The following is a 15,577-nucleotide window of genomic DNA, read 5'->3' as shown; positions in this document are numbered from 1 at the left end:
TTCCTCTTCATGCGCTGGTTCATTCTCTTCTATTTCCCCCTCCTCTTGGGGTTGGTATGCAAACTCGACTATAAAATCTGCAAGTACCTGCCTGTTGATTGAGGTCCTTGGGGTGTAAGTGATGTTGAACTGACTCAATTCAATCGACCATTTTAACAACCTTCCCAAAGTCTCCGGCTTATGCAAAACTTGACGCAGGGGGGTGTTTGTGAGCACCTCAATAGCATGAGCATGAAAATAGGGCCTCAACTTTCGAGAAGCACTATCAGGGCATATGCTAACTTCTCTATTTCTGGGTACCGAGCTTCTGCGTCTATCAACCGTTTGCTCACATAGTACACAGGCTGCTGGTGCTTCTTTTTCCCCTTGACCAAGGCGACGCTTATGGAATGCTCTGATACTGCTAGTTACAAATACAACTTTTCTCCTTTTTCTAGCTTGGTCAAAAGGGGTGGTTTTCCAAGGTGATCCTTTAGTTTGGTGAAGGCATCCTGGCATTCATCATCCCAAGCGAACTTTTTGTTCCCTTTTAGGATGTTGAAGAAAGGGAGGCATTTGTCAGTAGAGCTGGAGATGAACCTATTGAGGGCTGCTACTCTCCTCGTTAAGCACTGCACCTCCTTTTTGCTTCGTGGTGGGCTCATTTCTAGCAAGGTCTTGATTTTTTCAGGATTAGCCTTGATACCTCGGGAATTCACCATAAAATCTAGGAACTTTCCTGACGAAACTCTGAAGGTGCATTTGAGTGGATGTAGCTTCATTCTAAACTTTCGAAGGGTGTCGAACATTTCCATGAGATCGTTGGTGAGCTCCCCTGCCTTCTTTGTCTTTACCAACATATCGTCCACGTATACTTCCACGTTCCTTCCTATTTTATTTGCAAACATTTTGTTCACCAGCCTTTGATAAGTGGCACCTGCGTTTTTTAAACCTAAGGGCATCACTTTATAGCAATACAGCCCCTTGTCTGTTATGAACGAAGTGTTTTATGGGTATTTGGTTGTACCCGAAATATGTGTCCATGAAGCTAAGTAGCTCGTGCCCCTCTGTGGCATCTACTAACTTGTCTATCCTTGGAAGCAGGAAGCTGTCCTTAGAGCAGGCCTTATTGAGGCTGGTAAAATCCACACAAGTCCTCCATTTTCCGTTGGGCTTCGGGACTAGCACTGGGTTTGATACCCATAGTGGGTAAAATGCCTCTCGAATGAATCCATTTGCCTTCAACTTGTCAACCTCCTCTTTTAGGGCCGCGTATCTTTCTGGTTCCAGCGCTCTCCTTTTCGGCCTCACCGGCCTTGCTTTTGGGTCGATGTTCAGATGGTGGCACATGACCGCTGGGTCTATCGCTACCATATCCTTGTGACTCCAGGCGAATACGTCGAGGTTGGCTTTCAAGAACTCTGCCTCACCGGCCTTGCTTTTGGGTCGATGGTCAAGGTTTTTTCCTACCTTCAACGTTCTCAACGGCTCATTCATGATCGTTACTTCCTCCAACTCCTCTACCGGTTCAGCTCTGGGCTCTTTTGTGACTCGTGGGTCTAATTCGTGCGGGTTCGCGCCTTCATGCACAACCATTTCCATAGGCGTTGATGGCTTTGTGGCTGTGTGGAGGGATGTGTTATAGCATTCTCTCGCTTCTTTCTGCTCTCCTTTCATGCATGCTATTCCCCCGGGAGTTGGAAATTTCATAGCTATGTGGTATACAGAAGTTATCGCCTTCAATTCTCTAAGGGAAGGTCTCCCTAATACCGCATTGAAGGCTGAGGCGCAATCTACCACAACAAATTTTGCCATTATGGTGGTTTGTCTGGGTTGTTCTCCCATAGTGAGGGCTAACTCGATTGCCCCTAGGGGCTGTATTGAATCTCTCGTAAATCCATACAAAGAGGTACTACAAGGCTTTAGGTGTCGGATGTTTAGTCCCATCTTCTCCAGAGCTGGGCGATACAAGATGTCCACAGAGATTCCGTTATCCACCAAGACCCGATGCACCCTCATGTTAGCAAGCTGGACAGTCAACACTAGGGGGTCATTATGGGGGAAATTTACACCCCGGGCGTCTTCTTCAGTGAAGGTTATTGAGTCATTTTGACCCTTAAAACTCTTCGGGGGGCGTTGCTCCAGACTTAAGACGCACGGTGGTGGACTTCGTCTGGCCTCCCTGGCATATCTATCTCGTCCCTTCCTTGATTTGCCCCCGAATTCTGGTCCTCCAAAGATGTTCCTGACCTCTCCTTGTACTTCTGGGGCCACCTCTCGCGCCCGCGGTGAGGATGCTCCTTCTTCTGGCCTTTAGTTCTCCTTGCAGACATATCTGCCCAAATGTCCCCTGCGGATGAGCTCCTCGATTTCCACCTTCAAATGGTTTCATTCCGCGGTGGTGTGTCCGATATCTTTGTGATACTGGAAATATTTGCTGGGGTCTCTTTTAGACCTGTCTTTTTTCATTGGCGGGGGCCTTCTGAAAGGGACTTGGTTTTCGTTCGTAACGAAAATATGCTCTCTCGCATGGGTGAGGTAAGTATAAAAGATGTAGGGGCCCTGTCTGTGCTCATCAGAGCGCTGATGCTTCCGGGGTCGATCATCTCTCGTTCCCTCATAGACCCTCTTCTTCTTTGTACCACTTTGGCTTTCTCGGATTGAGTGTTTTGGTGGCGACTGGCCTTTTCTGGCCTTGAGGCTTTCATGACCATCTTCCACACGAATATATTTCTGCACTCGCTCGTAGAAGTCATCCAAGTCTGTGACCTCCCTCTTGAGCATGTTATCCCATAACTTGCTTCCCGGGCACACTCCGGCTGTGATGGCCATTTTCAGCTCTCTACGGGTCAAGCTCCCTACTTTGGCTGCCTCCATATTAAACCTGTGAATGTAGCTCTTTAGACTCTCGTTCTCTCCTTGCTTCATGTTGGCGAGGCTGGTGCCTGGCATCGTGTAGTCCGGCACGACGTGGTGTTGCTAGAGAAATTCATCGAAAAGCTGTTGCCAAGATCTGATGGACCCTGGTCTAAGTCTTTTGAACCATTTGTACGCAGGTCATTTCAATGTGACAACAAAGCAATGACATCTGGCCCCGCTACTAATCCCCCTTAGCTTCATCAGGTCGTTAAATGCATCCAGATGATATTTAGGATCTGTGCTTCCTTCATATGGGGTCATATGGGGCTCCTTGAAGTTGGCCGGAAGCCGGATGGCTTGGATCTCCTTGATGAAGGGAGACTCATGGTCGAACTCATCCTCAAAGGCTTGTCCTCCAGAGGTGGTGATGATTTTGCTTCGTAGGCTCCTCATTTCTATGTCCAGGTCCTGCCTCCTCTTGTTCAAGGAGTCTCTCAGCGTGGATGGGTTATGATCCCCCTTTCCTTTGCCTTCCCGGGGCGCCATAGGAGGCGTGGTCCTTTTACCTACCCTCTTTTTATTGAGTTCTTCTCGTAAATCTGAGGGTGCTCTCCTTGAGGTGACCTCGACATCGTTACGAGGGGCAGCATTGGTCTTCGGCTCTGGCCCCTGGGGCTGCTTCGGTGGTCCAAGACGTTCGTGCTGCTTCATCCCGGGGGTGTTACTAGTGGAGAGTCGGGTCCTTTCGTCATCTACTAGGACGGTGGTTTCTACCCCCTCCTGGTCTCTCTCTTTCCGCTTAGGGAGTGTCACGTTTGATCTCCCTTGCAACAGGCCATTTAACACCTCTTGCATGTTTTCCAGGGGGGTTTCTAGCCTCTGATTCTTGCGGTGAAGTTCCCGTATCTCGTCTTCGTAGAATCGAGACTTAGAACTCGAGCTCACGGAGTGGACCTGAGGGTGCTTGTCAGGCCTGCGCATCGATGGGCCTGGATCCTGCCGACCGGAGTTTGGCATTTGCGGCGACCTTGGAGGCAGGAACTCACCAGCACCCCTTGCTGGGGCAGCCGCTGGCCTTGGAAGATCCTCCTCAGGTGGGACCGCTGGGGATGAGGCCTCCCTTTCATCTCTGTGGACCTCAAGCTCCTTTGGGGCCTCCACGTTTGCAGGTGGAGGAGGATCCTTCATAGAGGCTTTTAGCTGATCTCTGTCAAGATGGACCTCCACCTCTCGTGGCTCTCTCAATCGTTTCGAACGTCGCGACATCTGTTTCTTATCAGAATCGACGGAAGAACAGTGGCTTGCTACCTATTTTTCCCACAGACGGCGCCAAACTGTTGACGGTGAGAACTCGTCAACGAAGTTAAGTTAGAAAAATCGAAATATGGAGCTTATCAATGAAAAACTTTAAAAATCTAAACAGAAACTTAAAGAATAGTTGCAGAAAGAAAATGGTGAAAGGAACTTGTATTTCTTATGGTATGATGCTACAGTGTTTTGTCCCACCCCCTTCCATGTGGAAGTGTGGTTCCTTTTATAGTGGGCTCTAATGGCCCCTGATACATTATGGTCCAGGGGATCAAATGGTACGCAAGTACACTGTCAGGAGAGTTGTCTCAGGGGTAGTGGTGTTGGCTCCAGTACGTGGTTAGACGTAGTGAGGATGCCCCCACTACTTATTTTGTACGAATTTCAGAGGAGTGGCACCAAGCGTAGTGGCGCTGGTGGTGGTGTCGACTCTAACATCTGGTTAGAAGTATACAGACCATGTCTCCTCTCCTAGTACTCCCACTACTTATCTGGCATGAGTATTTGAATCAGACGTATAGGGTCTTACAGGTTGTACCCCGTATGAGTCCGTACTTGTACGATCTCTTTCGAATTATACTTGTTATTTTGCCTCTAAATGTTTGAGTCTCTGTAGGTCCTCATAGGAGACACCATCTTGAGGTGCAGGGTGCGAGATACCTGATGCATGTAGGGGCCGCGGCACGAGATGGGGCTCTTGGGCCCTTGATGCACAACGGGCCCCTTGTCGCGAGACACTCGAAGCACCTCAAGGCCACCTATCAGAGGTGGGTGATAGGCAAGGCGAGGCCATCCCTCGCAAGGCCCTGGTGGCACGCCTGAGGCGGGGCGAAGCCATCCCTCGCGAGGCCCTGGGGTTGCGACTGTGGCCAGGCGAGGCGTGCGAGGCGCGGCTGTGGCTAGGCAAGGCGTATGAGGCCATCCCTCGCGAGGCCCTGGGGGCGCTGCTGCGGCTAGGCGAGGCGCGGTTGTGGCCAGGCGAGGCGCGTGAGGCCATCCCTCGCGAGGCCCTGGGGGCGCGGCTGCGGCCAGGCGAGGCGAGGCCCTGGGGGTGCGGCTGTGGCGTAGCGAGGCGTGCGAGACGCCACTCCTAGCGAGGCGCGCGAGATACCACTCCTAGCAAGGCACGTGAGATGCCACTCTTAGCTAGGTGCGGCTATGTCGAGGCGAGGCGATGCCATCCCTCACGAGACCCTGGTGGCACGACTGTGGCCAGGCAAGGCCGTCCCTCGTGAGGCCCTGGTGGTGCACTTGTTGGGGATTCATTTGTCAAGATTTCCCAATACACGCCTAGGGACATGGGACCTAATCACATACTTTGGGTTTTTTACAAGCATGGAATTTTGAGCATCTACATAAAGACACGGAAGCACGAAGGAAAATGGTGTCTTTTGATATACGAGCTGAGTTAATCTCAACCCGTTGCGTGATGCCACGCGCTACCCTACGCTACGCGCCTTGGTTTCCCCAATAAACCCCTGATGTTTAGGGATCCGTGTGTCAGAAAATCCGGCTACTATTGTGCTTGGGGGGCGGTTTAGAGAAAAACCACCTAAGAAATGTGTTCCCTAAGCAATCTAGTTTTTGAACCATAACCTTTCATCTTCTATACCCCTAATGGGTAATTCCAAATATTCACCCAGAAAATACCCAGTTTCGTGAATGTCATAGTTTTAAAAGATATTCTAAACCTTCTCAGTAAACCTAAAGCTGAAACCTATGTGCCAAAAACATCGAGAAAACACCCTAATATCCACTACGGCAAAGCATGGATGAACATGGTAAATAAAAGGCAGAAACCAGTAAAGAAAGAGTTTATTTGAAACAACAATACTTACAGTGTGTTTGTAGGTTAAAGAAGTATGTTTTGCAAGGCCTGGGAGACCCACTCCTGAGTAATTGAACAACCAGATGTCGGAGAGATCTTGCGACAAAGAGTTTTTGGGTTTTCTTTTCTCTAAGAAGGAAAAAGGTTTGAAAAGCACAGAAGAGAGAAGATAGAGAAAGTTTTCGAACAAAAGGTGATGAACTCTGATAATTATCTATCCTATTTATACGTAAACGACATAAATCAATGTGAGCCATCCGATTTGGTCAGTACAAGATCCGAGGGCTGTGTTTCAAAGGACAAAACGGAAGGAAAAAGTTGACAAGACCATTATCGCAGTCCTCGAAACCCGAACGGACGCCAATGGTAATGTTCCACGTGTCCAGTACTCGAGTAGTGGAAAAGTATGGGAAATTGCAATGGAAGTCTAAAAGTCCTTACTGTGTAGGTCAGAAGATGACGACATAAACCACGAGCAGGGACTTGGGGGGCAAATGTGTATCCTAATTTCAGCATGAGTCTTTTACTCAGATCGTGTACAGCTAACAGATGACTGCATGGAAGGAATAGCTTATAAGTCCAAGTATTCTTTAAGTTAACAACATGGTTCTCTTGTTGATTGTCTGAGCTAGGGATACATAAATTGAAAAGTGCGAGATTGTAATATTTATAAGGCATGACATCCATGATACGAGCTCGACGGTGTATTCAACTCGTGATAAATTGAGGATATGGCGTGTCCGCGGATCCCCGAAGACTCGGATGCTTTATACAATCGTCTATGGCCAACTTGTGATATTTAATGTCCCAAATATTAGGAATCTATTTATTTCATGATCAAATCATATCCTAATATAAATGGGAATATTTCATAATAAATGTAATATATATGCAAATCTGTGATTAGCTCACGCAGTTACCCAAACTTGTCCAGGAATTTCTCTATAAATGTTGAGAAAATTGGATAGAGAAAGGAAGGATTATTCTGTAATACCGAGACTCTGTCAAAATAGAGAAAGAAAAATAGTAATAATATAGACTCGTGGACTAGGTGGATTTTAACCAACGAAGCACGTAAAAAGACCAGTGTTCTTGAGAGTAATTTTCTTATTTCGGTTTACCATCAAGCACTAATTCAACCTTGATATTTTCTTGATTCATTGTTGGCGAAAAATCGCGTCAACATGATATTTTTGAGATATTTTACAATGATAATTATATAAAAATAATAAAATTATACATTTTATAATTTAAATAAAATTTAATTAAACTTAAACTCATATATTAGAATAATATCATATTAAACATATAATATAATCTATTGTCAATTTTTAACAACAAATTATTTAAAAAAAACTAATAAGAAACTTAAATTTAAAATCCACATATAATATTTAATATTTAATATTACATTAAACATATAATATATAATCCGTTGTTGTCACTCCCAAATTCACAAACTAGAACAAACATAAACTTAAACAAAAATAAATAAATTATTTAATTAAAATAAGATATTTATTTGAAATTTATATGACATTAATATAAATTTAATAAAAATAATTAATAAATTATATAAATATACTAAATAAATAAACAAACCTATTGCATGTTGCTTGTATCTAATATATATATATAGCTTTTGGTTGTGAAAACTCATACGGCTAATTAGGGCTTCCAAGATTTTATATAATAATATAATTCACGATAATCACATACACGAACATAACATAAGTTGCGTACTTGCCATATAAATCTTATCCGATCAAATGATATACTGCTTGACTGGCCACCAGATTTTTTAATTTTTTTTTTAAAAGTTTTGTGATAACTGTCACGGGTTTCACGAGTATATTCTAGTGAAATTTACATGAAATATGGGAAAATTAAATAAATTTTGATATATATGGCTTTTTTGTGTGTGTGCATTTTTTATGGTATTTTTTGTTGTTTAATTTTTTTATGGGGTTTGTTTTCCCATATTTATCAAATAAATTATTTGGTTTCCCATATTTATATAATAAATTATTGTATAAGATTATTTATACTAAATTTGAATTTTTGTGAGGGCATTTCAATAATTTTATGTATTATTATTATTATTATTCAGTTTTTTTGGATTTTTTTTTTAACAAAAATCAGTCAGTGTTATTTCTTCTGCATGCAGGTACTCAAGTACCTATATCTTCTATTTTTTTTGTAGGTTCCTTCATTATCACATTTTTGTATAACCCTCATTTCGTCTTTCTCCTCCCCTTCAGCATTTGATATTCTGTTTTTTGTTCTTCTCTTTCGTTATGTTTTTAGGGTTTTATATGTTTTCTGTTTGTGGATTTGTGGCTATTGTGTTGTTTCAACTCGGTGAGTACCTGGTTACAGGGGTTTATGTTTTAATCTTTGTAATGTATATTTTTATTAATTTTGCTTTAGATTATCTATTTTCAGTCGTGGGTGGTTTTTGTTTTTGGTGCACGATTTGATGGTTAGATTTTTAGTGGGGGTTTTGGTAGTTTTGATCAATTTTTTTGGGAAAGTTTATGAGTAGTTATTTGTAATTTGTGCTATATATATATATATCTGTTATTCATTTTCATTTCTGTTGTTTGTTTTTATTTTATGCAGTGCATTGTGTATTTTAATTTCAAAGATTTCGGATGGATCACTCTGGTGAAGTTGGTGGTGTTATTGGTTCTGAGAAGAAATTTTCTAAAGTAGTGAGGATGATTTGAAGGTTGGCTTTGTAGGGGATGATATTGGCGAGATTCTTCCTCGAAGGAGTAACATTACTCGTTTGAAGTCTGTTGCAAGGAAGAAGAGTAAATCCCCTTCCACTGTTAAACAGACAAGGGAATCCTGTGCATCTGGTAGTAAGGATGTTGTAGATGATTCTCCTGAAATTAAGCATGTTGTGGTATGTGTTTATTTTCTTAAGTATAATAATAAAAAAAATGTTAATATGTTGATGTTACTGTAATTGGTTTCACATCCGGGGGATTGTGTTTGTTTTATTTTTATGGTTGTGTTTTTTTGTTCTTAAAGTGTTTTGTTTCTCTGTACCTGGTGACATGTGTAACTAGTTTCTTGCAGAGAAGTAGTTTATTTTGCATAATGTTGAGTTTTGATTGTGTTTGTTTTGTTTATGGCTGTGTTTTTTTTTCTTAAAGTGTTTTGTTTCTATGTACCTAGTTACATGTGTAACTGGTTTCTTGTATATATGTAGTTTATTTTGCATAATATTCAATTTTGATTGTGTTTGTTTTATTTTTATGGTTGTATTTTTTTTGTTCTTAAAGTTTTTTGTTTCTTTGTACCTGGTTACATGTGTAGCTGGTTGCTTGTAGATAAGTAGTTTATTTTGCTTAATGTTTTGTTTTTAGTGGGTAACTGGTTTCCTTAGTGAATGTATTGTCTTTTTTTTTATATATTTCAAATATGGAAAAGTTAAAGACATATAACTAGTTTTACAAACGCAAATAAAAATCTATTTTCCATGTTTATATTTTATGAAACCGGTTACTTATTGTGTAATTGGTTTGTTTGTTTCTTCTGCAGAATCATTTAAAGATCAATCACTCTAAGAGGTTTGGAAGTAGGGTTCAACATTTCAATGAGAAGAATGTCATTAAAGACTTGAAAGCTAAGTTCACCAAAAGTCAAAAAACATTGTTTAAGAATACGCCATTTGGGCACTTCTTAGAAGTTTCTGATATTCATTTCCACACCCAGCTTGCCCAATTGGTCTTGTTGAGAGAGGTGTCTCATGAGAGGGAGGATGAGGAGATATGGTTTAAGTTGGGTTGTAGGGTTTGTAAATTTTCTATTGAGGAGTTTGCCCTTGTTACAGGTCTTAAATCTGGGGAGAGGAAGAAACCAGCTGTGAAGAAGTTTAAGTTTGAGCCTATATATTTGCCCAAGGAGTGTGCTGACAATGAAGATAATGGTTCGGGTACCCAGGTACTTGTTAGTGTTGGTGTTTGTTTTAATTAAAAAAAATATTATTTTGTTTGAAATTTATAGGTTTATTTTTGTTTTTATTTTTTGATATTTTGTAAATTATTTTATTATTTTTTTCAGATTGATAGTGAAAAATTGAGATTGATTTGTGAATCAATTTCTTCAATAAAAGAGAGCCAACAATCTATTATTAGTGATATTGCAATTGTGAGGTCTGAGTTCATGGGGAAACTCAGTGATTTGTCTGAAATGATTGGAAGAATTGTTGAAAAAAATTCAGAAAAAGTTGGATGTTTTAGTGATGAAACTGCTGGATATAATAAAGTGAAAAAGCCAACTGATTTTGATAAAGTATCTAGCCCTATTTCTCATGATTCTAAGGTAACTTGTTTGTTCTAAGTCTTATTTTTATTTTTTTAACTATTTTTTGTTGTAACCAGATTTTTTTTTTTTTTTTTTGGTCCAGGCTTGTGGGATGGATTTAGGTGAAGATTTTGATGGTAGTAAGGTAACTGGTTTCTGTTTCCAAATAGTATGTTGTTATTTTTTAGTTTATTAGTGTAACCGGTTATTGGTGTAACTAGTTTCATTTGTTATTTTAGGGTATTGGGAAGGACTTAAGTGAAAATATTGATGCTATTTATACTGGGTTGGAGTTGTCAAATGTTGTGGGTAGAAATAAGGTTTTGAAATTTATTTTTGTTTTTGTTTCTTTGTATTATTGTATTTAAAATTTAATTTGTTGTAACTGATTTTATTGTTCTTCATTATAGGATTATTCAAAGAAGCTTAAGTTCAGTTCAGTTGGTTTAAGTTTTGAAGAAATATATTTGGATCCAGAGTTTTTGAAGGTTATTGATAAAACTGTTGAGTATGTAGAAGGAGAAAAGAGATTTAGTGGGAGTAAGGATGATTGGAAAGTTGTGATGGTTGGTGATGTTGATGAAGTTCCTGTTGCTATTGAAAAGCGGGAGCCTAAACCTAGTACTCATGTTAAATCTCTTTTTATTACTGAGTTTGGTTCATCTGAAGTAAAAGAAAATGTGAAGAGGAAGGTCAAAGAAGTGTTGATTGTTAGAGGGTTGCTTCCATTTAAAGATGAAATTTGACAGAATGTGTCAAAGAATGAATGCATGAATTATATTACATGGATTGAGGATAAAATTATTTTTAAAAATAAATATTTTTTTTATTTTGTTTAATATTTTTGTTCTTGATATGTAAATGTCTGTTAATATATATATATATTTTGGTTTGAAGGAAGAAGAAATTTTCTGATGTTAATAACATTATCAATCCACCGATGGATTATTCTTTTGTTAAAATTTATGAGAAGATGTGGTTTTACAAGCTTCAAACTTTTGGGGAGGAGCTTATGGACACTGCAAGTAACAAGGTTCTTGGTATAATGCTTTGTAAGTAGTATTTGTGTGTTTAGATGTTTTGTTATTTTTGTTGATCATGGTTAAGACAAGTAACCAGGTTCTTTTAGTATTGTTTGTAACTGGTTATGATATTTGTTTTTTTACAAGTAACCAGGTTCTTGTAGTATTATGTGTAACTTATTTTGATTATTATTTATTGGCTAGTAACCAGGTTCCTAACTTTTGTTTGTTTATTTATTTTTTGTAGCATATCAATGTTTGTTTTTATTACTTGGGGAAGAAGATTAAGTTGAGTGATAGTTTGAACAAGAGGGTTACAACTATAGACTCCTGGGTTAACGCAACTATCAAGGGTTTGTATGATAAATTTTTGGTAACCAAATGTGAACCAAGCAACATTCATTTTGATAACCTCATTTCAAATTATATTATTGGTGAATATTTGTTTTGTAACACTCCTTGGGTGGATGTGGATCATGTTCTCTTTCCTGTGCATGTGAAGATTCAGTTGCATTGGGTTTTTATTCACTTTCCCATAAAGAGTATGATGTTAACTGTCTACAACTCTTTGGTGGGGAAGAAGAATGAGAGTATTGCTTTGCCATATGTGAATGCTTATTCTATTGTTTTACCATATTTTCTAGACTTTCTTGATTTTTATGGTTCTAGGAAAGATCTGGACTTGAATGTTGGTCCATATTCTGTTGGGAAGAAGGATCCAATTGATTTTAACTTTGCCAAAGACTTGCCTTCTCAAGAGGACAAGTAAGTAATTGGTTTTTGTAATTTGTAATTTGTTGTTTATTTTTTTATTATGTTTGTTTTTAATAATTTCATTTGTTGTTTTTTGTTTGTTTTCCAGTGATTGTGGAGTATTTGTTATCAAGTATGCTGATTTGTTTATCCATGGGAAGATTGATGACATCCCAAAGAACATGGCTGCCAAAGTTGCTACCTATCACGATTATCTTGCCATTAACTTGTATAGTCATGGGAAAAAGAAGCAGATTGGTGGGTACAAGACAAAAGATGATGCTCCATCAAAGAAATCAAAGAGGAGGAGGTATTATAAGTAGAGATTTTTGTATTTTTTTAAGTTGTATTAATGACTATGTCTTTTTTTTTTTTTTTTTTTTTAAGTGAAGTTGTGGTTTGTAACTGGATACTGGTTTAGTACTGTACTTGTTTCTGGGTAATTTTTTTTGGTCAATGTAAAGAACTGGTTTCACATTTTGGCTTAATATAAAGTTTTTTTTATTTGTATTTTATATTAATGTGTATGTTTTTTTTCAATAGAGTTGGTGATTGTTTTAAAAGTTTGAAGATATTGTTATGTTCATGTTTTTTTTTTCATATAGGTTTCAATTATTTTTGGAGAAGTTTGTGTGCTAATAGAAAACGGATTATTATATTGTTTGAAAAGATTAGTCATACGTTACAAGTAATTGGGTACAATTTTTTTTATTTCTAATTTATGAATTATTTTTTGTTAAATTATACTAATTTTTTATTCATGAATTTTTAATGTTTTTTAAAGAGATACTTCATTATGTAAATGGTTTGTAAATGTTTTTTTTTTTTTTTGTAAATAGGTTTGTATGAGGATGGTGTAACCGGTTACTTCTGTTTTTTTATAGTGAAAGCCATATGTTTCAGGTAACTGGTTACTGTTTCTTTAGTTTTTATTTTTATTATTTTTAAATTATTTTTGATATATTTATGATTTTTTGTGAAAGATTTGTGATTATGTAATTAGTTTTTTAAGTCGTTTGTTACATGTATATATAGTCGTTTGTTAAATTTATTTATAGTAACTGTTTTTTTTAACATGTGTTGTAACCAGGCACTTGAGTCTTCAGATTTGAATAACTTGTGTTGTAACCAGGAACTTGAGTGTCAAGTTTATAAAATGTTAAATGCTTAAAAAGTCTGTACTTTTATTGAAGTAGAAAACATTAGGATACAATTTTATTATATCAATTGAATTAATTGAAATTATAGTCTATCTACTCTTTACAAATTTATTTGTCTAATTTCTTTGGCTTTGTTGGGTTTCGCTGCTTTGGGATTGGTTCATTCCTGCATGTTTTTCTATTATGTCTTGGTTGTGCGCATCTTCCACATTTAATCTTCACTTTTGGTTCTCCTCTAGATCTGATTCTTTTCCTTCTAGGGCGGCCTGGTGGTTTTCTTGTTTTTGGTGGTAGGGCAATTTTGTTTAAAGTCTCTGGTAGTGTCCATTCGCTTTCATTTGGCAATGGATGAACAGTTGACTCATATGTTGCTTTCATAGTTGTAGTTTTGTAGTAATCATCAACATAATCATATGTTTTCAGTCGTGTTTTGGCAAATACTGCTATTGCATGTGCCACAGTATTTCATCTTGTTGGAACCTTTTGCACTCACATGTTTTCTCCATTAGGTTGACTAGAAAATTTCCTTTGTCTTCTACCACAACTTGGTTCAGTATAGTGTTTACTGGGAAGACCTGTTTATTTTAGTAAAGGAATCCATGTTAGGAACTGGTTACTGTGGTAATTATTAGTAACTAGTTACCGAATGTTTTGGTAAATAATATTAAGTGCATAATATATGTTAGTTACCTGAAATTTAATGGCCCGAATAAAGTTTTCTCTAAGCACAGTTTCAGTATCTGTTGTTACTTGTGTGAATGTTCCGTTTGCTTCGTTACCATTTTTCCAGACCCATTTTTGAACTAAACTTCAAAGGCCTTCCATCATTGTAGTGATTGGCAGTGTTCTTGAAGCTTTCAATGCAACATTTATCGATTCAGCTATATTTGATGTCATCATTGTATATCTTCTTGTTGGAGCATGGCATCTAGACCAAGTTCGATATCCAATTTTTTGTAAATACGGTTTTATGCGAGTGTCAATCTTGTCTATTTCATGCATGTAGTGCTCAAATGATTGTACCCTGTATGCCTTTACTGCTTTCACAAATTTTATGTTTAGGTCTTCCCCATGGACACCGAAATTGACTTTGATGTTGTTTAGTAGGTGGAATATGCATGCTCCATGGAAAGCTTTAGGGTATACATTGTCTATAACATTTTCTATGCTTTTGTGCCTGTCTGAAATGATTGCTATACCTGTTTGTAAAATCACGATGAAGTAACTGGTTATTGTGTCCAAATTAAGTAACTGGTTTCATTGATTTATATGACTATTATATTTTTTACACTGTTTGTACTATTATATTGTTGAATTATTATTAAACAGTTTAGTTTATGTGTTTAATTTGTTTGAATAAGAATAAAAAAATAAAACATTACCTTCTCTTTCTCCATATGTCTCCTTTAGCTTTGTGAAAAACCATAACCATGATGAATCATTTTTAGAGTCTCCTATTCCAAAGGCTAATGGAAATATGTTGTTGTTAGCATTCTTTGTTGAAGCAGTGAATAAAGTTCCTCCAAATGATGTCTTCAAGTAAGTTCCATCTATCACAATGACAGGCCTACAGTGTTTCCATCCTTTGATGGAATTTGCAAATGCTAGGTACATATATTTGAAGTGATCTTTATTGTCTGTAACCAGGTGCGTTATTGTACCTGGGTTCGAGACTTTTAGCATGTGAAGGTAGATGTGAAGTTTTTGGTATGAATCATCTTGGTTTCCTCTTGCTAATTCTAAAGCTTTTTCTCTTGCTCTCCAGGCTTTTTGATACCCCATTGAAACACCATAATCATCTAGCATGTCGCTGATTATGTAATTTGGTGTGTGTACTCTCTTTATTGACATGTATTTTGTTTTTATTAGTTCTCCAATCACATTGCAATTTGCATGCCTGTGGTCTTCCATAATGATGTCCAAGGAGCAGGTGTGAGTTTTTACATACTTTCTAATTTTAAATGTTTCTGTTTTCTTGAACTTTGAAGCTCTAAGTAACTAGTTACAATTGTCATCCACACAAGTTACCAGGTACTCTCTCGGTTCAGATCTTTTTGTCTTGAATTGGATGTTGTGGATCATAGCATAATAACATAGAGCAGATTTCAAGAGCTTTTTGTCCTTATAAATCTGACCTTCTTCAACTTTGAAAACTTTATGATCAGTTATAATTTCTGTATCTTCTTCTCTTTTTCTTTTGTTTTCTTCTGTTCTCTCTATGATAAAATCTGCTACATTATTAGCTATGTCTGTAATGTTTGGGAAGGTTTGTACCTGGTAATTTGTCGTGTAGGTTGCTTCGTCATATTGTAACTCTGTAGCTGATTGATGCCTGTTTAGTTGAAGAACTA

General features: G+C 38.1%; 1 protein-coding gene across 1 annotated transcript; it reads right to left on the bottom strand.

The window, feature by feature from the left end:
- Positions 1-14,036: 14,036 nt before the first annotated feature.
- On the bottom strand, positions 14,037-15,137 carry LOC133791856 (uncharacterized). Its single transcript, XM_062229765.1, has 2 exons — positions 14,609-15,137; positions 14,037-14,425 (listed from the first exon to the last, which is right to left on the bottom strand). The coding sequence occupies exons 1-2, from the start codon at positions 15,135-15,137 to the stop codon at positions 14,037-14,039; spliced, it is 918 nt and encodes a 305-aa protein (XP_062085749.1).
- Positions 15,138-15,577: the final 440 nt, after the last annotated feature.

The sequence above is a fragment of the Humulus lupulus genome, chromosome 7 (assembly GCF_963169125.1).
Source record: "Humulus lupulus chromosome 7, drHumLupu1.1, whole genome shotgun sequence".
Lineage (NCBI taxonomy): Eukaryota > Viridiplantae > Streptophyta > Magnoliopsida > Rosales > Cannabaceae > Humulus > Humulus lupulus.
The sequence above is the reverse complement of the archived record's forward strand: the minus strand, read 5'-3'. Positions and strand labels throughout refer to the sequence as shown.